Source organism: Pyricularia grisea (assembly GCF_004355905.1).
Source record: "Pyricularia grisea strain NI907 chromosome Unknown Pyricularia_grisea_NI907_Scaffold_1, whole genome shotgun sequence".
NCBI lineage: Eukaryota > Fungi > Ascomycota > Sordariomycetes > Magnaporthales > Pyriculariaceae > Pyricularia > Pyricularia grisea.
This window is the reverse complement of record NW_022156716.1, coordinates 5,698,013-5,716,790: the sequence shown is the minus strand read 5'-3', so window position 1 is coordinate 5,716,790 and position 18,778 is coordinate 5,698,013. Positions and strand designations below refer to the sequence as shown.

Sequence of the window (18,778 nt, the reverse complement as noted above, 5' to 3'; positions counted from 1 at the left end):
CTTTATTATTAAATTCCGGCCATAATGGTTAACCCAACGGGAAAAAATTAATTTTTTTTTATATTTACGCAAATAAATTAACATTTAAATATTTATTATTAAAATATTCCAATCCAAAAAAATTAATAAAATCCACATATAAACGGCCAAAATATTTTGCGGATTTAATATTTTATAAACTTTTTAAATTTTTTTTTTTGGCGTTTTTTAATTTTTATTAAATTAGGCTTGGTTTTTTTATATAATTTCGATAAAATTTTTATACAAATAAAAATTTTGGGATTTTATTTTTTTATAAAATGCCAATAACCGGGAAAAATAAGGCCTTATTTTTTTATAGGGTGCCGGGAATTTTATTTTTATTATCCAAAATAATAGGCGGAATTATTTTAAATTTAATGGAAAATAAAACCGGTTATTTTCGGCCGTAAAAACCAATTAATTAAAAAAAAAGTACGTCCTTTATTTACCAAATTATATAAAATCCCCAATAACCAACGTTAACCATTAATTGGCCGTAAAGCAAAATTGCAAATTTAATTAAATTCCGAAAAGATTTTTGGGTAAAAATACCCGGATTATTAATAAAGATGGGTTGGAAGAAGCATTGCAATGGTAAAATTTTCCGAAAACCAAAATTTAAATAACCGATTTTATTTAATAATTACTAATATATACGAAAATAAAAGTATTTCCATTTTAATCCATTTTACGTGTTTATTCAACTGCCTATTTATTTACCTACCTACCAACCTACCTACCAACCTACCTACCAACCTACCTACCAACCTACCTACCAACCTACCTACCAATTTACCTACCAACCTAACCTTTCAAGCTTTAAATTGTACAGGATTGCTGAATTATTCCTGGACCTCTCCGCAAGGTATATGCTCATACCGTCCTTTTGCTTCACTGCTATTTCCCCATGTCTGCTTCTGGTCTCAACTGCGTCTTTCCTGCCAGGGCCAGAAAGAGATCGTCCTGCTATCAACGGATGACCTATAAAAGAAAGCCAGCGCCATTCGACCAACACTTGGAAGTCGGAGCCATCAAGAGCGCCTTAAACAGTGGCAGACTTTGAAAAAATGGCAGACAGGTTTAGGTAACTAGACAACCTAACGGCCCAAGAGTCTTTTTAAACACGGCACGCTCGTTTGGCTGGGAAAATAGATCAGGTTCCCATCCAAAGCGACAAAAGTGGCTGCTCTTTACCCTCGACATGTTCAGATTCGAAATACAGTCTGGTGCGGCTATGGACTTCTGGCTGTTTCCCGGAGAAACACCGTCGACATGTACAAGGCAGGCTTGTAAGCGCTCAGGTCTAGGTAGTAGTGCCGCTCGTGTTATGAACATGAGATAGTCGATGCCAAGACAGAATGATCTCCTGAACAGTGAAAAAGAGTTAATGGCCTTTATAAGGTGAGGCATACAAAGCGAAACGGGGCTAGCTAACTACCTAGCTACATAAGGTATGACTGGAAGATTGAACCGAACCATAAATTAAGCGGTGACATAAAAGTACCGCTGCTTCTCGAAAACACCAGAGGGAAATGATGGCATGGGCTGGAAACTGCATTGAGGCGTTCGAGGCCCGTCCGCCAAAGTTCAACTCAGTCGTTTATCCTAAGCGACGAGAGCCTGTAGATCAACATAAACATCAGATCCCTGAGTCCTGAGCCCAGGCTAGTCCAAATAGGTGGTAGACAAATGCTGGCTCTATTCTTGGCGATCCATGCTGGCCTGTGCTGTCTTTCCACAAGTTGCACGGCGCCAGGTTGCAGCAAGGTTGTGGGGGCGATGTAAGCGCCCAAGGGCCCCCGCCGCTGGAGCAAGTCCCGCAGTTCCCTGTGGAAATCCCCAAATGATCTCCCACAGCAGCGAGCGCGTGTCAGTTGCCGCCGCTCTTTTGCTCATGGAACCCCCGACCAATGCATTGTGCCGCCACAAAGGAATGCAGGAAGGACGGCTGGCTCAGACTCAACAAGTTGTCAGCCCTGACCTTCATTCAATTTGCCGACCTTGAACGGTACATTCGAGCCGCGCTGCTATCGAACCGAACGAGAGACATCCACTGCCACACATCCGCATCCGCATCCGAATTGTAAGAATCGATTCAAAAGCAAAGTGCCTGTTGCTTTTCCCTTCAGATTCCGTGGCGGCGACGGCGACGACGACGACGAGCGGCTCCGCGCCCCGATCGACCGCCAATTCCTTCGCGTCCGCTCGTCACTTCAGCCTCAGGATCCGACAAGCCTCGCCGCCAGTCCGTCACTTCAATGTGCAACTCGGAACACACACAATCGAATCTCGTCGAGCAACCGCCTGGCATGGAAGGCAACCCGCCGTGTGTCGCATCGCAGGCGACAGAAAGGCGCATTTCGTTTCTTGACCTACCCCAGGAAGTTCAGAAGGACATTGTTGCACAGGTATGCGTGTGACCGCTTTACTATGCCGCCATCTACCTTACCGAGACCTCATGCCTTGCTGACTGACTTTAACCCTCACAGTGTTGTCAGAGCGACCTCATCTGCTTGTCGCTCGTCTCAAAACACTTTCGCGAATTGGCGGCTGCGCAACTCTACCGGAACTTCCACATTGTCTTTCCGGATGAGGATGACCCCGCCTACGATTCCCCCATTGACGGCCTCGCCGGCGGCCTTGACACATTTGTCACCAGCGACTACGACTACGGAAAACACCTCCGCGACTTGTCTCTAGATACCCTCAGCGCCGGCGACAAGGCAGAGACGGCATACAAGCCATACTTGTACAGCGTGAGCTGCGGAAAGTTTATGAATACCCTGTTGCAGTTGACGCTGCGCAAGGCCAAGTCACTTGAGGCCTTCACGTAAGTTGCAAAAGACGGCTTGCGTCTGACCTTGAACTCTGCTAACATCTGGAGCGCACAGATGGAACATACGAGTCGAGCTCAGCCGCCCAGTGTACAAGACTCTCCACTCGATTTCCACACTGAAGGATGTTCACATCCGTCTCCAACTCGGCCCTTCACTATATGACATACCACCGCCGCTTCCTCTCTCATCCTCTCAGATATCTGGCTCACCACCGACTTATGGCCATGCGGGCATGGACGGAATGGGTTTACAGCCATTGCCTCCGCAGGTATCAATATTTGGTGGTGGTCCGCCACCTCCACCGCCGCAACCGGTGTACTACATGAACTCGGTGCCAATGCAAGTCGTTACTGCGTCCGTGCCGCAATCGCACAAGCCTCTTTCCCTTAGGTCAAAGGCCAAGAAGCAGTCCATGGCCAAGGAACCGCCCACGTTTTCGGGATTCAAAAAGCTACGGAGTTTAGCCGTTCTGGATATGGACACTCTGGAGGCTGTTTCAGAGATCAGGACTTGCATTCGTAATTCATCTTCGACACTAACGAAGCTGAAATTGTCGTTTTCGGATCACCTCGCCGCGCAAGCCCGTAAACCCTCTGCAGACTCGGAGCTTGACGATTCGGACCAGGAGGACGAATTTCAGGTCATGCCGGGACACTCGCAGCCTCCAGCACCTGGCCATTATGCTGACAGCAGCCTTAGCATACCTGCACGAGCGTTCAGGGCAGCGGAGGAACGCAAGAGTCAAGAGGCCGTTCTGGGTAGGATATTTGATGTCGAGCCTTATTTGGCTCGGAAATCGCTGAAGCGAGCATCGCCAAAGGCCACCGGAAGCGAAGCGGAAAACAGCCAGGAAGCCGTTGCAGATGCGAGCCTAACTCCCGCCGAGGCTTTTGTCAATTCTTTAAAACTTGCATCGACCAGACTGCATAACAACATCAACAGGTCTTCGGGACAACGGGCAGAGCTGACTGCGGCCCAGCAGGAAATCGTTGATCTCATTGGAGCTGCGGCTAGGAAGTATGTCGCCGAAGTATCACCGGAACCAAAAGATGAAGACCAACCGGCAGTCGAGTCCAGCTCAGGCGCGCCTACGCTCAAAAATGAGGAGTTGGCATCGGCGTCGGCGCTGGCGCCGGCTTTAGGAGAGCCCGGGAGCTCCACAGATGACTTGGAGCCATTCAAAAGGAGTGTGGCTGCCGCCAATGAAACGAAGCCTGAGGACATAAACATCGAGGAGCCCGAAGGCCAGCTGAATCTTGACGGCCAAGACACCCCGATCACTTTGACGGCCTCGGGCACCGATACACCGGTGGACTCATCCAGCCAGCAAGTATCCAAGGGTACAACCGCTTCAACGAGGGAAGTAGAGCGTAACGCAAAAGAGCCTAGGGCTGAAGTGGACAATGCATCGGAAGTGGAAAGGGCGACGACACCCGGAAAACACGAAGAGACATTGAAAAAGGCTTTGGGCAAGCTGGTAGCCCCCGAAGACCAAGACAGGTGCATTAGCGAATACATTCGTTCGACCAGGGGTTTGAGGTTGCAGCAGCTCAGCATCTACCTTATTCCGGTCAAGGCCTCGGTAATTTCCAAGGCGATTGACATACACGTGTTGAGAAAGATCACGCTGCTCAACGTAGGACCGCAACAATCCATCTGGGCTTTGTTCGCAAAGGAGAACAAGTCACGGCCGTTGCCTCTGCGCAAGATATTTACCGACAACGTATCGCCGGCGCTGCTCAACTTTGTCTCTCAACTCGAGGAACTGCATGAATTCTTTATTCTAGAACGAGACCACAAGTACAAGCCCGAAAGCTTTGCAGCGAAAACAGTGACGACCATTGAGCAGATCCGGAAGCTAGTGTTGCGGAAGCATCTGCCGACGCTGAAGAGGCTGATGATCAAAAATATGGATAGTCAGGATTGGGATATCGATGAGCAGACAATGAAGCTGATTTGCCGCAAGGGCAAGCTTCTGGAGGAGCTGGCCGTCAGCATGAACATTCGTGCAATTGTGAGTATTTTCTTATAGCATGCACACGCGCACATCAAAGGCCTTTTATTGAAGCTAACTTGTATCTAGCACACATTCATGCAAAACATGGGTGGCTTGGTCAACCTGATCGCGCTACTAATAATCAGGCTCCGGAACGAAGATACTTGCGTCTGGGTGATGCGTGAGACCAAAAAGTTCTTCCTTGACAACCTCTCGCACCACCCAGAGATGAAGCTCGAGTGGCTATCGATTGACGACGAAGACCAGCTTGAGAAGCTCGTACGCATCACTCACGAGTCCAAGAAGGGCAAGAAGTCCAAGGGCAAGGGCAAAGAGCCGGCCCACGTCTTCCACAGCCACAATGACGACTTGTTCCCGCATCTTTCGGTCGACTCATGGGATAACAAGAGCGACAGCTGCAGCGACGAAGACAGTGATGAAGATGACGATGATGACGACAACGGTAGACCCAAGGTCAAGCTGGAGACGATTGATGGTGTTCATTTTTATGACGTCTGGGGCATCAAGATCTTCCAAAAGGAGATTGTTTCCGGACGTCTGTGATTGCAGCGATTTCCATGGGTATATGGTAGGGATTCGATGATTTCAACGGTTTTCTTTTTGAATCTACAGTCACTGGCCGTGGCCGCCATTGACCAGCGAGGAGGCTCACATGTACTATATATAACTCTCGTCTTTCTTTGACGTGGACTGAACGACGGTTCACCCATTCTTTTATTTTCGGATTATTTCTTGGTCATCTCGGAAGGTTAAGGCAAAATACCCCAAACGGTTCCTCTTTCACACGAGGGCTGGCCTGCGTCAACACAGAATATGGGTTTGGGTTCTATCGGGTATTATTTTTTTGGGGGGGGGTATTCACATTGTAAATTTATTCATCAATGGAAAGTCTGAATAAAATGGACCTGAGCCCTAAGTCATCATTGACACCTTTTCGTAATCCATTCCTTTCATATCAATTTGCTTTCACTCAAACCCCAGCTGGATATCACCCCCAGAACATTATCAAACATGGCTGTTCAGCTGTAAAGCACTTCTTCAGACTACAAGCCACCTAGTCACAAGTTGACAAGACAGCAAATAGCCACCATCCGTACAGCATTCGAGAAGACATCAAGATTGGTCACACAGAGACCTGAGCGGTCGTTTGGGTCTGCAGGGCTTGTTGGTTCTGCATGGCAAGAACCAGATCGGTGAGCTTGTCAATCTTGTTCGAGAGCTCGCTGATTCGGACCTCGACGTCCGTGGGGCCAGCCATACCCGTGTCCTCGACCATGTCGACCCGACTCTGGGATGCCGACTGGAGGACCTGCTGCATGTTGGAATATTCGGCCCCGCTGGTGGTCCTAGGCTGCTGGCGTTGCCACGGGGACGGGTCGTTGAGCGAGCTGCCCGAACGCCGTCCCTGCAGGGCCGGTCGCTTCTGCGTCTTCCTCGGCGAGGCCCCCGCGCTCAGCGAGTCCGGGACCGGGCCTCTGAACTTGTCGGTCGGTCTGAACTTGCCGCGGATGAGTTCGTAGACCTGGATGACACCGACGATCGGCCAGTGGGTCGCCTTGAGGAGGGCGATGCGGGCGGCGCGGAACTTGTGGTCCGACGGCAGGAAGAGGCGCAGGGGACGAAAGATTATCAGGGCTATCAGGTTGAAGGGCGGGTAGAAGTGGGTGAGGCGGTTGCTGGTGGAAGCCTCCAGGACGTATACCGAGTAGACGTAGAGGTACTCCTCGCGGGCGTGGCTGATGACGCGCGAGAAGCTGTTGCTGAGCATACCTGTCAGGGAGCCCATCAGCAGGATGGAGCTCAGCGTGATGAATGTGAGCATCAGAGGTGGCCCAAAGACGGGGTCGATATCACGCATTATGTCAAAGCCGACGTAGCTGCTGCCGAAGAAGATCTTGGTCAGGAACATGGTCATGTTGGCCAGCCCGAAGCGGTGACGTGCCAGCTGGGAGAAGGTGGTGAGGAAGCCGAGGTAGACGATCACGACGAGAACCATGAATTTGACAAAGTCCTTTCCCATCTCCTTGAGACAAGGGATCAACGTGCCCCAGTAGGGACTGAGACTCAATACCGAACAGATGCGTGGCACCATGAACAGGGCTTCGAGAGAGAGTATGTCGAATGCGGTCTCCGTCAGGTGCTGGTCTCCACGATACAGACCCACGACCCTGAGAGACACGAACGCGATCCCGATGAGTAGCATTACCATGTCAAAGAGGTTCCAGACGTCGGTGGCATAAAATATGGAGCCGGCGTCTATCCATTCGCTCAACTCGTCGTAGAAAAAAGCGGCAAACCAGACGTACAGGACCGCCTCCAAGGTCGTGATGTGTGAGCTATCATCACGGTTGTTCAAGACGGCGTAGTACAAGCACAAGAAGGACAAGAAGAAGAGCACCTCGAACGACTTGAGGTACTTGGGGACCCTCAGCCTGGAAAAGGGGTCTGCGGTGTGCGGCTTGTAGAACTTGGGACGCTTGACCGAGTGGATGGTGAGGTCCTCCCAAAAGACGATATCTCCCTCCCAGATGCCGGTGATGATCTTCTGAACAATGGTCTGACTGAGGAATCGTTTGGCATCGGCAACGGCGGCGATCTCGAGTCCATTCAGGGTTTTGAAGGGTGCAGTGGGATCATGCTCCTCGTCTTCGTCGTCGTCTTGCTTGATGCTCATTGTGAGGCTGGAGAGTGACTGCAGAAGCTGGTACCTTTTACGGCTGGCCGGACGGTCGGGGATGATGCGTCCGGAGCCGATAAACCCATTTCCTGACCATCCGTGCGGCAGGAGAGTCGTGTTCTCGTCAATATGGCGGTGGCCGTTCTCCTCGTCACCACCATTTTCGGCCTCAGCGTCACCATCTACATCATCCGGGTCTGGAATCTCGTAAAGACAGTATTCCACTGCCTCTCGTTCAGATAGATGGGTTAAAAACCTCCAGGCGACAATTTCACAAGCGTTTGCTCGAGCCTCGGCAATACCCTTGTCTTCGGTGGAGACACCATAATGCCACTTGAGAGCACTAAGAGTCGTCACAGTTAGTTGACCAAAACAAACAAACACCCTTACAGGCCAGCTGAAAAAGCTCGCTCACTCACAGCAGCGAATTCACTATTGCAGGATTTTTGCAACAGGTGCTCAGATGCTGAACCAGCACAATCAATGCCTCTCCGGCCGCAGTGGTCCGCAGCTGCTCAAAGGTATATGGCAACCGAACCACGGCCGCGATGTAGACCGAGAGCTTCTTGGTCAACTCCCTAAAGCTGTCGCCGTCTTCAATGTCGGGCAACTTGGAGTCGAGATGCCTCCCGATCGGCGATGGACTACGCACACGCGAATTGGCCTGCTGTGCCGCTGGTTTTGACTTGACTCTGAGCGGCATCTTTTGTTTTTGTTAGGAGGCCAGCTGTTTGGTGATGAGCTGAGTGAAGTAAAACTCTTTGGCTTGACAACTTTCTCGCTTCTCAATTCGCGATTGCGATTGGTGAGCGAGAGATGGCTGATTGGCACAAGCCAGGGATTGAGTGAGAGAAAGAAGGGGAAAAAAAGAAAAAAAAAAAGACCGTTAAATGGTAAAGTTCACAACTGCATTGTTTTTATGGAGGACTTTGTTTGGATTTGTGTCAATCATGGTCACGTCGTAGCATCGTCCACAAATAGCGCCAAATATCCGGCAGTCACACCAGGACACTAACTTGACTTGACATTGGGCGGTGCAGTTTCGGCTAGAGCAAAGCTGGATCAGCAATCGCCTGTGCTCCAGGCATGTCCATGTTCCAGTCTTTAATGCATCCAAGGGGGCAAGCGATCTGTGCCACAGTTGGTTAGGTTGGGGTAGCAGTGCCTGCGGGGGCGTCAATCCCGGCATGCCAGATCCCCCTTTCAAGCTTTTATGTTGATAGCTCCTAAGCGACATTCATCGTTGTTTCTTGAGATCCAATCAGTTTTAGCTTCTTCAATACTTGTTTTTTTTTACGAAGCATTGTGGCCACTCGATTGGCCATGTCTGAAGGTCTTGTTTGATGGCAGTGGCGGGCCCCTATAAACGAAGAATGATAACAATGTTCCATGTCTGTGCATGATAGAGACGAATACGAGTGAGTGGCAATATATCTGGCGCAGGAAATACTCTGGATGTTGCTGTATGTGCATTTCAGTTCGGGGACTCAATGCTAAATGAACTCCCTACCAATATATCGCTACCAATTCAATAAATGGCGTTTGCTGAATGGTTAATCAATCAAAATAAATTTGGTGTCAAAATAGAGAGAGAGGTATCGTGTTTTGTTTGTTGGCACTGCATCAGCAATTTGTAGAAAAGACGTATTTACCCAAGGTATTCAAGGTATCCAACTGTAGCCCAAATATCAAACATTCTCCTCTTGATCGATATCTTACAATCCTCACTGAACAAAAAAATGGCAAAATTTGCCTCACAGGTCATCTCCGGCCTCATAAATTCTTCATATGGGTACCGGCCCAACAGAAACCACTTCACGCAATTTGCGCTCATAATCTGACATCCGTTTCTCCCGACGGCGACGTTCTGCATCTATCTCGGCAAACCGGCCCCGCGCACCATGTTTGATTTTCGTGATCATGTCGGTCGCCTTCCCCTTTTTAATGTCGGTCTCCGTCAACGGTTCATGGCTATCTCCCCTAAGGTTGTTGATAAATCGGATCTGACCTGGCGTAGCAGGACCATTGCGCCATCTTTGCCTCCTTGAGATGAAGACGTGAGGGAAATTCTCAGATGCGTATCTGTCACAGCCGTGTACCGCATCAGCAAGCGTCGTTGCCTTGAGGAGCTCGCGAGGTGCTGCAAATGGCGATTTGGACACGCCGGCGGGAAGCGCCCGAACCTCGACGGCCCGAAATTTGGGGGATCCCTCTTCCTCCTCAGTGTCCAACTTTTCGATGCGGAGAAAAGTCCCCGAGGGTCCGGATAATATATAACGATCATTTGCTACTTGAACCCAACAATATTCGCTCAGTGAACGAATGTGTTTCTCCCCTGAGGTGTCTGCTATCAGATCGAGCATAGACTCATATTCTGTGAAAGCCAATGACGATATGTTGCCGCTTTTCTGTTTCATGTGGGAGGAACCCATGTCAATCTCTCTCCTTGTGCTTGTCTCCTCGGCGACCCTTTGTTCTTTCAGATTACGAAGCTCCTCAACGGTAGCGTCGTCCACCAGCTCTCCAGGGTCCAAGCCAAACAAAGTTGGAGTAGTGACGATGCCAGTCTCCAGACTTGACACCATGTCAATTATCTGACAGTTCTTCTTGCCAGGATGTAGTCGCATTCCTCTTCCAATCATCTGGACGAGGAGATTTCTTGACTTTGTGGGACGAGCCAGCACCACGCAGTCGATGTTGGGAATGTCGGTTCCCTCGGTGAAGACGCCACAGTTGACAAGCACAGGAAACTTCCCTGACCTGAACTCTTCTAGACGCTCACTCCTTTCCACCTTGTGCGTTTCTCCCGTGACAAATCGAGCGTCTATCCCAAAGTCTCGAAACTTTTGTGTCAAGCCTTTTACGTGAGCCAAGTCTACACAAAAGACAAGGGTTGACTTTCGACCTTGGGCTTTTGCCATCCAGCTTCTGACTGTGATTTCGTTCACCTCGTTCGTGTTGACCGCGCGTGAAAGCTCAGACGGTAAGAAATCTGCGTTGGCACCCGTCCTCGCTCTGGATATGTCTGCATATGATTCTATCGTCGTGAACGAGACGTCCGAGAGCCACTTGTCTCCAATCATATCTACATAGTCCTTGTGGTAGACTATTTCGTCAATGGCAGAGCCGAGCCTGAGGCCGTCAAACCTAGAAAATGTCGCAGACACTCCAACCAGGTGCGGAGAGGTCTGCTGCTTGGTAGCCAGGCCGAAATGGGCAAGGGTCTTGAGGTACCCAGGAGCCACGATGTGATGAGCCTCATCGACCAGGACAAGCTTGAATCGAGAGGCCTCAAACTTGGCCATACGATCACCCGAGATGATGCTCTGCACGCTAGCGACTGTGATGTCGGCAAGACCAGACGAATGGGTCGAGCCCATTTCTATTTCGACAGTCTTGTCTGGATACGCATTGGTACAGTGCCGAGCAGCCTGCTCGACAAGCTCCCGTCTATGGGCGAGAATTAATGTTTGCGTGGCATCCTTTGATATAGGAGGCACCCTATCTATAAGTTGTGTAAATATGACCTTTATTTGGCCTGGTCAGTAGGGGTGCATCGGGATAGGGCTGCTCTCAACCTTGACTCTACAATTAGAACTAGGAGTGGGTTGCTGCCACATACAGTCTTTCCACTGCCCGTTGCCAGTGACACACCAATACGTTTATGTCCATTCTCCAGGGAAGAGAGAACGGCCTGTATGCACTCTTCCTGATAAGATCGCAGGCTGATTTTGGGGGGTCCCTCGGCGAGTCTGCGTGGCGTAACACGATACAGCTTCTGGCTACAAGCCGAAAAGTCGCGTCTGGGTTGCACCCATCGCCGTCCGCCTACCAACCGTGCTAGGTATTTGAGCATTGCAACAACCTCAGATTGCAACAAGAAATTTACAATACTGGGCTTGTTGGTAGGAGTGTGGGATAAAAGAATGAATGGCTGGCAGGAAATGCTGTCTGTTTGGCTTGTTTGTACAAACAAGTTTGGGCAAGATCAAACAAGCATGCATGCATGGGTGACGAGTAACTGCCTGCCACAAATGTCTGTCCCGTACCCACCAGGAGTGGGACGCATTCAATCGACGAATCAAACAAAAGAAATGCCAGCCCGATCTGGGTCCACCTTGGGGCAATTGGAAACTTCTCACTCACTCAAACCTGCAAATCATTCACGTTTGGATTCATCGACATCAATCATTCAATTTTCACTTTGCCAAGGCACTCTAAAGTCTCTGTCAACCCCGAATATACTTGACGCATATCCCTTTTCAAGGTCGTCAAGTTTGACCTTGATTACCCAAGCTTGTATCGGAGAAGATGCTACTCCATCGACATTTATTCAGTCCGTATTATTTACCAGCGCAAAATCGCCCATCTTTCACTTCACAAACCTGCGTGTTCCCGCACTCTTAACCCCAGTACGGCGACCACATGTAGCTACACGGAATCAGAACCATGGCATCAAGATGGAATCTTCGCGCCCGTAACCCCAGCCAACAAGCCCACAATCAACCAGGGCAGGGCTCGGATCTTCATGATGTTTTTCTCTCAGAGCCTGAGTCCAACAACGACCAGAATGGCTTGTCGTCCTCAGACGAGCATGCGCAGGGAGTTTCAGGCGGTAGCGAGCAAGAACAGTCCGACGAGGACCAGTTTGCTCAACGGATACCGTCGCATAACCCCGAGGACGAATTCTCGTCGCCCCCTGGCTCTGAATTCTCACCGGAGCCTGAAGGCTCCCAGGACGGCTCAGAAGATCTTTTCGGTGCTGAAGAAGCGCTACATCAGCTTGAGTTGAAGGATTTGCCGGGGAAACCATTTAAACGCTCAAAACTCAAGAGAACACGTTCCGAGACTATTCACTCCATCGACGAGCTGGACATTGCTCCCCGCCCTTTCAAACGTGTCAAGGGTGCCATCAACCACCAGTACATTGGCATGTTGAATGCAGATATCCAGGACGCCTGCGACTTCCATGTGCCGCACCTTTGGCCAGCACTTCCCGCATCACAAATCGGACTTACTTTCTGGGACCCGGATGAGAAGCATTTCTTTTTCGAAGCTCTCGGGCGCCTCGGCAAGCATCGGCCTCATCTCATAGCCCAGCGTGTCGGCACCAAGAGTGAGATGGAGGTGCGTCAATACATTGAACTCTTAGAACAGGGCAAGATGCAGCGCAAGAGGGCCGGTCAGCTCGAGGTCTTGGCCGCACACGAGATTCCTGCTGCGGTAGAACTAAGTCAGGAATGCGTAGCAGCGTTGGATCATGCTGCAGACGCTATCTCGCTTCGACAGGAAGCACATGAAGAGACTTCGCAGCACAGACGTCGTCCCGACAGACCGTTTTTAATTACTAGCGAGAACTGTATAGACCTGGTTGAGGAGGCCGAGATGGAGGCCGATGAGGTTGATCCTCTCTATTTTTTCAAAGTCAGAAATTGGCTCGACTTATCGGCTTGCCTCTTTATGAATGCAGCTTACGAGGAGGGCAACTGGCAGAGCATTTCGCACGAACCCCCATCGATTCGCCTGGATACTCTAGGCGATTTTTACTCTCTCGCCAGGGCCATCACACGCAAACTTGTAGCTGAGGCCATCTTCAATGCAAAGGCAAGCAATCGCGGCCGCGCCCGACGGGCCGGACAACTGACTGTGCGGCCCTCACACATTCCTTCTCCGGCTCAGGTTGAAGTCAAGAAACAGCTTGCAGGCCGTGAGCTCTTTTTTGCAGCATGTGCGCGGCGATTACGACTGATGGTTGTGGACGATGACGAGGCAGACATTGGACAGGATGAGACCGGCCCCGAGGCCATGTCCTATGACGAAGTGGAGAGCAAGCTCTCGAGCAAACTTAGAGTTAAACATGAGGGAAAGAAAGATGATACCGAAACAACAACCGATACATGCAGTTCTGATGATGAACTCCCGAATTCTGACGTCAATGAAGGAGACGCAACTCAAGAACCTAACGTTGCCGATGAAGGTCCTTCACCAGCTGCGGATCATGCCAATGGGGACCAGTGGGATGAATCTGACCACTCCATCTCCTCTGTGGATATGGAAGACTCGGACGTGGAGGTGGAAATCGAGGTGGATGAAGTTTTGATCCACTCGGCGTTGGGACTGCCGGCACATACTAGGTCCAAGAATGCCTTGCGCCTTCGAGTTCGCGCGGAGCTGGAGCGCGAGGAGTTGGCAAATGCAGTGGATAGTCGAGCCGGTTATCTCGAGGAGAGACGTATATGGGACGAGGTCTTGGGTCGTAAACCCACCGTTGCTCTGCAAAAGATTCCTGAAGTTACCCTCAGGCCCAAGACTGCCGCTGCCATCCAACGTAGGAAGCTAGCAGTTGAGGATCTCATAACCTTGTGATTTTTTTTTTTTTTTCATTTCGGCTGGAAGTTTTTTTTTTTACATTTGGGTTATATACACAACACTTTTGATACCCGGTCCTGTTGGATCACGCAGAAGAAAGACTTATTTACTAAAGGCACTTGAAGCCTATCATCTAGCCACTGCCAAAAAGCAGATCCGTGCGTGTGCGTCTCTCCCATACCACCACACCATCGTTCTTCCGTTTGAAGTACAGGATTCGATGCTGCGGGATGAACTCCTCGTCAGTCTGTTCACCCTTCCAAGCGTCCAACGCCTTCTCCATGGCGCCTTTGAACCTATCCTCGTATCCCACCACATAATCGCTGCTATCCAACGCAGGGTCCCATCGCAGTCGACTTATGACGTCCGCCGCAGTCCGGAACTTGGCACCTGATTTTGCAACCGGAACCACGCGGCCTTGCTCCCTGGCTCCCTTGCCCTTCTTTCCTTTCTTCTGCTTCTGAGGACGTTGTCCCGATTCTTGGCTATCGCTGGCACTATCCTCCTCTTCCTCATCCTCGTCCTCGTCCTCATCGCCGGCCGTGTAGTTGCCCCAACTTCGCTCGTCAAGCGTCAACTCACCCAAATCCGGGCCTTGGACCACTGATGTGCTCAGCCATTGGCTCTTGGCATCAAAGTACTTTTCGTCGTTGCGAATCATGTCTTTAAAGCGCTGGAGAATCGTCTGCATGGTACCAGCCGCGAGCTTCCTGTCCTCGTCTGTGGCTCCGCTGTCCTCCTCGAGCCCGATGAGGTAGAAGCCTTGATATTCCTGCGTTTCTCCTTGGTTTTCTTCGTCACGACTGGTCTCAGCCTCTTCCGCATCGACATGTTCTACAAACCGCTGCGGCCAGATGCGGAAGGTTAGCTGCGGTAGCCGGCGCGACATGTCGACGAGGAGCAGCGGGCATCGCGATTCCAGCCAACCGACAAATTGCGAGCCCTTGGAAAGCGAAATGCCCCAGTATTGCAGCTCAATCTTTACAAAAGACTTACACGAGTGTAAAAAGTCAGCTGCACCGCGGGCTAGGCGCTGTCCCTTATCTCCTCTCGCCGAAGAACCCCTGAAGAAGGTGTCCCATGTCATACCGTCCTCCCTGAGTAGCTCGTGTGCCCGTGAGAACTCTAGGGCAATAGCCTTCATTGACGGGACCGTAGCAGCCAGGGTGGTGTTGAGTGCCGGAGGGAAAAAGCCGAGAATGGCGAGGGGCTCGCGGGATGAACGCAAGTAATTGAGTTTTGTGTGAAAGAAGGGGTCGAACGCAATCTTGTTCCTCCAGTCGAACGATGCGTAATGAGAAAAGAAAGAATACAGAATATCTGGGACTGAAACCTCCTGGCCGTGATCACGAGCCAACAGCTTGCAAACCCGCGCCAGCAGGATGGAGACCTGAATGCCGCCCAGGTAGCCAAACTTGGCCGAGTAGATGCCCCTGGATTGCGCCCAGGTCTTGATAGCTCGGTGAGCAACGCGGAATTTCGTCAGATCAGGGATAGAGTCTCGGAGATAGTCTAGATCGCGTAGGGCCTTGAGCTTTCCCAGGGTCTGAGCCGGGAGTGCAAAAGTCGGATCGTTGGCTGGTAGCTTCAGGACAGCCGGCCACTGTTCGGCAACCGCTGTGGCGGCGCAGTATTGCAAGTCGGCCCTGACACCCATGACTTCTAGCTCCAACATGACGCCGGAATTAGCCCGCACTCTGCGCAAGAGCTTGAGTTCGATTGCCGACTCCACAGAGGCCTTCTTGATCCTCTGTGTCGTCAGCGCAAAGAACGTGCTGGAGCTCAAGGGCCCAATGCAGAGACAGTCGATATCAGATGACGAGGTGGAAACACCAAGGCCCCAGGAGCCTACTGGTACCATGATCAGTGATGACCTTAGTCGATCATATTCAGAAGCATCGCTGACTCCTTCGACAAGATTCCCTGTCACGATCTGCCTTAGCGCGTCGAAGGCGGCTTGACGACGAGGACCCTCCTCTGGTGCCGGAATGGCCCCCTTACTCTCGAGTATGTCCTTCAGCAGCTGAGGGTCTCGCATTGGCCCGGATGCTCTCGACAACTCGACTGGGACAACCAAGGGGCTAACACCCGTAGATATTGTTGCTGCTTCAGTTGCTTCGTCCGAGAGCTGCAACACGGCTCTGACGCCCCAGTGATCACTACCATACGAAGTCTCATTGGTTGCTGCATGTCCTGCGGGAAAGCCGAACCTGTTGAAGCCTGCGCTCTCAAGGGTTCCCTCACCCCTGAGCATAATCTTGTCGTATCTCTGTGGTCGGCCTCCTGGACCGGTGTCGCTGATTTTGAAGGCAAGCATGTTGTTCAGCGGGTCATATGTTGCGCCGTCCTCGCCGGGGCACAATGAGTCTGCAGAGATCTCATTGATAGAGGTATTTGCACTATGAGAACCCCAAGTATCGACTAAGTCCTCCTGCTCCAACAAACTGTCGAACCTTGAAATTTCTTTCACGGAATGTTGCGATATGTTGCCGCCCTTGAGAGCCTCTTTGATAGTCAATGAAGATGTCGTGGTGTTGAAGTCACCAGCAACTATCCAAGGATGGCCTTGATAGTTCTGGACCAAGTGGTTCAACAACCGTTCGATTTCCGCCGTCCTTGTCAACACAGCCTGGTCGCTCAAGCCATGCGTCAGGTGCACCGATGCAATAACCAAAGGCACAGGCTTTCCATCCTCCCAGCGGCCAAGGTCTCGGAATCTGGCCACCACGGATCCCTTGTGATCTCGAGGGAACTGTACCCATTCCCAATCGAAAACCACCCTGCTCAGGACGACAATGTTAAGATGGCTAGGGAGAGGCTCGATGTCGTCTTGATTTGGGGGTGCGTGCGATACGTAACGGTACGAAGCATGAATATCCTCGTTGGCCAGCAAATAACCGAGAAAGTTGTCCGTCACCTCCTGCAAGACGAGAACGTCTGCAAGCGCGTCCTGAGATAATATGGTGTTAACCAAGATGGGATATCGTTCTTGCGATGGTGGAAAGTCAAACTCGGCCAGGACGTTGTAGCTGGCTACTCGGAGCCTTTTCTGCATCAGCTTTCGGGAAGACAACGTCTTCGAAGGAGTCCAGCGCTTAGTATATTCGTCAAAGGTGTGACAAGACATGACCTCGTTCCGGGGATATGTGGTCTTGTAGGCCGCATCTTCCGGCTGGGTCACGAACATGGAATCTTCGTAGAAGCCCATCAGGTGATCTGACCTAGAAAGCGAGCCGGTACGTAGGTCGATGGTTCCCCAGGACTTCATTACGGTGCCTTGAACGCCATGAACCCTCACCAACACGTGCAATGTATCCACCTGCCACTCGAGTGTTGGCAAAAGGTCTACTTTGCCAAGCCTCGACTTGTGCTGGGTGTCCTTTGCATCTGTTGACTGCGCAACTGTAAGGTGTGGTCGGTAGTTTTGGTCACTTTGGCTCTGGTGGCCAAGGGCACTCGAAACTGCCTTTCTTAAAGCCCTTAATCTCTCAACGCGCGTCTCGTTGCCATCTCTACGGTAGATGGTGTTGTGCTTTCTATGGGGGAAGACTCCAGACGAGTCTAATCTGACAGCTGGATTGCATTCATCATAATGCTGTGTTTGTAGTCTCGCCTCGAGCTCGGATGCGATTGCACCCACTGCATGATCGAGGATTGCCACCTGAACGAATGGATAAACTAGATTTATATGAGGTGGCCATTTCCCAAAGGCGTCGTCGTATAGGGATCTGAGCCGATCGATTGTCGGCCATAGTTGCCTTGGGGGTACGATGCAGAGAGCTGTGTCGTGTGAGGTGGCGGGGATAGCGTGTGAAGCCACTGGGGCCTGAGGTTGAGGGCCCTCCATGAGGTTGTATCTTTGTTGATGATCTCTGCCTGCTTGGCGATTGGGAATTGTGAACAAATATGTAACATGATAATCTGGGTGAAAATGTGCAATTGAGCTCAAAGACGTGCAGTACCCCGACCTTTTATAAACAAACAAACGAACCCGTCGCCTGTTTCAGCCTGGACTTGCACTCATAGGCCGTGTATCAATCAATGTCTTGTCGATTCCCCATGCGTAGCCTCTCAATGCACGGCCCATTGTAAAAATTGTACGTAGCCATGGTTTTCAAGTGGCGCAATAGGCTCAAACATCCGGTTTGGGTAAATAAATCATTCTGAATGAAGTGAGAATGAGTCAGTTTTTTTTTTTTTTTTTTTTTTTTTTTCCGTATGGAGGCAGCCAACGTTTTGCACTGCCCACAGCAAGCTAGCTGGCTACCTTAACTACCTTGGCTATCTCCCCAACCCACTTTGCTGACATGGTCCAAAATGGAGAAAGAAAGGAAGAACAACCATCAAAATATTTTCGGGTAAGAGAGGCATTTAAGTTGTTTCTGTATTACAAAAATAAAAATAAAATTGATTAGATCTAGGTCCAATGGGACATTGCTTGCAGTATATAGCTTAGGTAGGCACAACTGCTTATCAGCCCTTTCCATTATACGAAAAGGCCACTGACAAGTCGACAGAGGCTACTGTACTTGAATATGTCCCTATATAAATACAACATCTGATCGGGAACTGCATCCCCAAATAATGGCAAGATGGCCGAGTTGGTTATGGCGTAGGATTAAGGTGATTAATCCATGTTTCCTATGGAGAAATCCGCGTGGGTTCAAGTCCCACTCTTGTCAAGGTTTACTTCTTTTGCGACCCACCAATCCTATGCAGGTTGATGTATTTTTGTATTTTTGTTATGTTTAGAAGTCCATAAAAGACTCTGTACTACTGCGCAACCGATACTCAAGTGGTAGTCCAAAGATTTAGCTGGCACTGGATAGCATTGGCGATTGGAGCCGAAGCTAAGGT

General features: G+C 50.5%; 5 protein-coding genes across 5 annotated transcripts; 2 read left to right on the top strand and 3 right to left on the bottom strand.

The window, feature by feature from the left end:
* Positions 1-1,931: 1,931 nt before the first annotated feature.
* On the top strand, positions 1,932-5,709 carry PgNI_01754 (uncharacterized protein; the record flags this gene model as incomplete). The annotated part of the gene is made up of 5 exons (XM_031121826.1): positions 1,932-2,104; positions 2,129-2,429; positions 2,511-2,851; positions 2,913-4,872; positions 4,942-5,709. 5 exons carry the CDS (start codon positions 1,932-1,934, stop codon positions 5,416-5,418), a joined length of 3,252 nt encoding a protein of 1,083 aa, XP_030987952.1. The 3' UTR covers positions 5,419-5,709.
* Positions 5,710-5,757: 48 nt separating this feature from the next.
* Positions 5,758-8,255, bottom strand: PgNI_01753 (uncharacterized protein; the record flags this gene model as incomplete). Its single annotated transcript, XM_031121825.1, has 2 exons — positions 5,758-7,895; positions 7,972-8,255. 2 exons carry the CDS (start codon positions 8,253-8,255, stop codon positions 5,999-6,001), a joined length of 2,181 nt encoding a protein of 726 aa, XP_030987959.1. The 3' UTR covers positions 5,758-5,998.
* A 1,081-nt stretch (positions 8,256-9,336) lies between these two features.
* Positions 9,337-11,440, bottom strand: PgNI_01752 (uncharacterized protein; the record flags this gene model as incomplete). The annotated part of the gene is made up of 2 exons (XM_031121824.1): positions 11,175-11,440; positions 9,337-11,079 (listed from the first exon to the last, which is right to left on the bottom strand). The coding sequence occupies exons 1-2, from the start codon at positions 11,406-11,408 to the stop codon at positions 9,337-9,339; spliced, it is 1,977 nt and encodes a 658-aa protein (XP_030987958.1). The 5' UTR covers positions 11,409-11,440.
* A 561-nt stretch (positions 11,441-12,001) lies between these two features.
* On the top strand, positions 12,002-13,918 carry PgNI_01751 (uncharacterized protein; the record flags this gene model as incomplete). The annotated part of the gene is made up of 1 exon (XM_031121823.1): positions 12,002-13,918. One exon carries the CDS (start codon positions 12,002-12,004, stop codon positions 13,916-13,918), a length of 1,917 nt encoding a protein of 638 aa, XP_030987957.1.
* Positions 13,919-14,054: 136 nt separating this feature from the next.
* PgNI_01750 (uncharacterized protein) lies at positions 14,055-17,768 on the bottom strand (the record flags this gene model as incomplete). Its single annotated transcript, XM_031121822.1, has 1 exon — positions 14,055-17,768. One exon carries the CDS (start codon positions 17,766-17,768, stop codon positions 14,055-14,057), a length of 3,714 nt encoding a protein of 1,237 aa, XP_030987956.1.
* Positions 17,769-18,778: the final 1,010 nt, after the last annotated feature.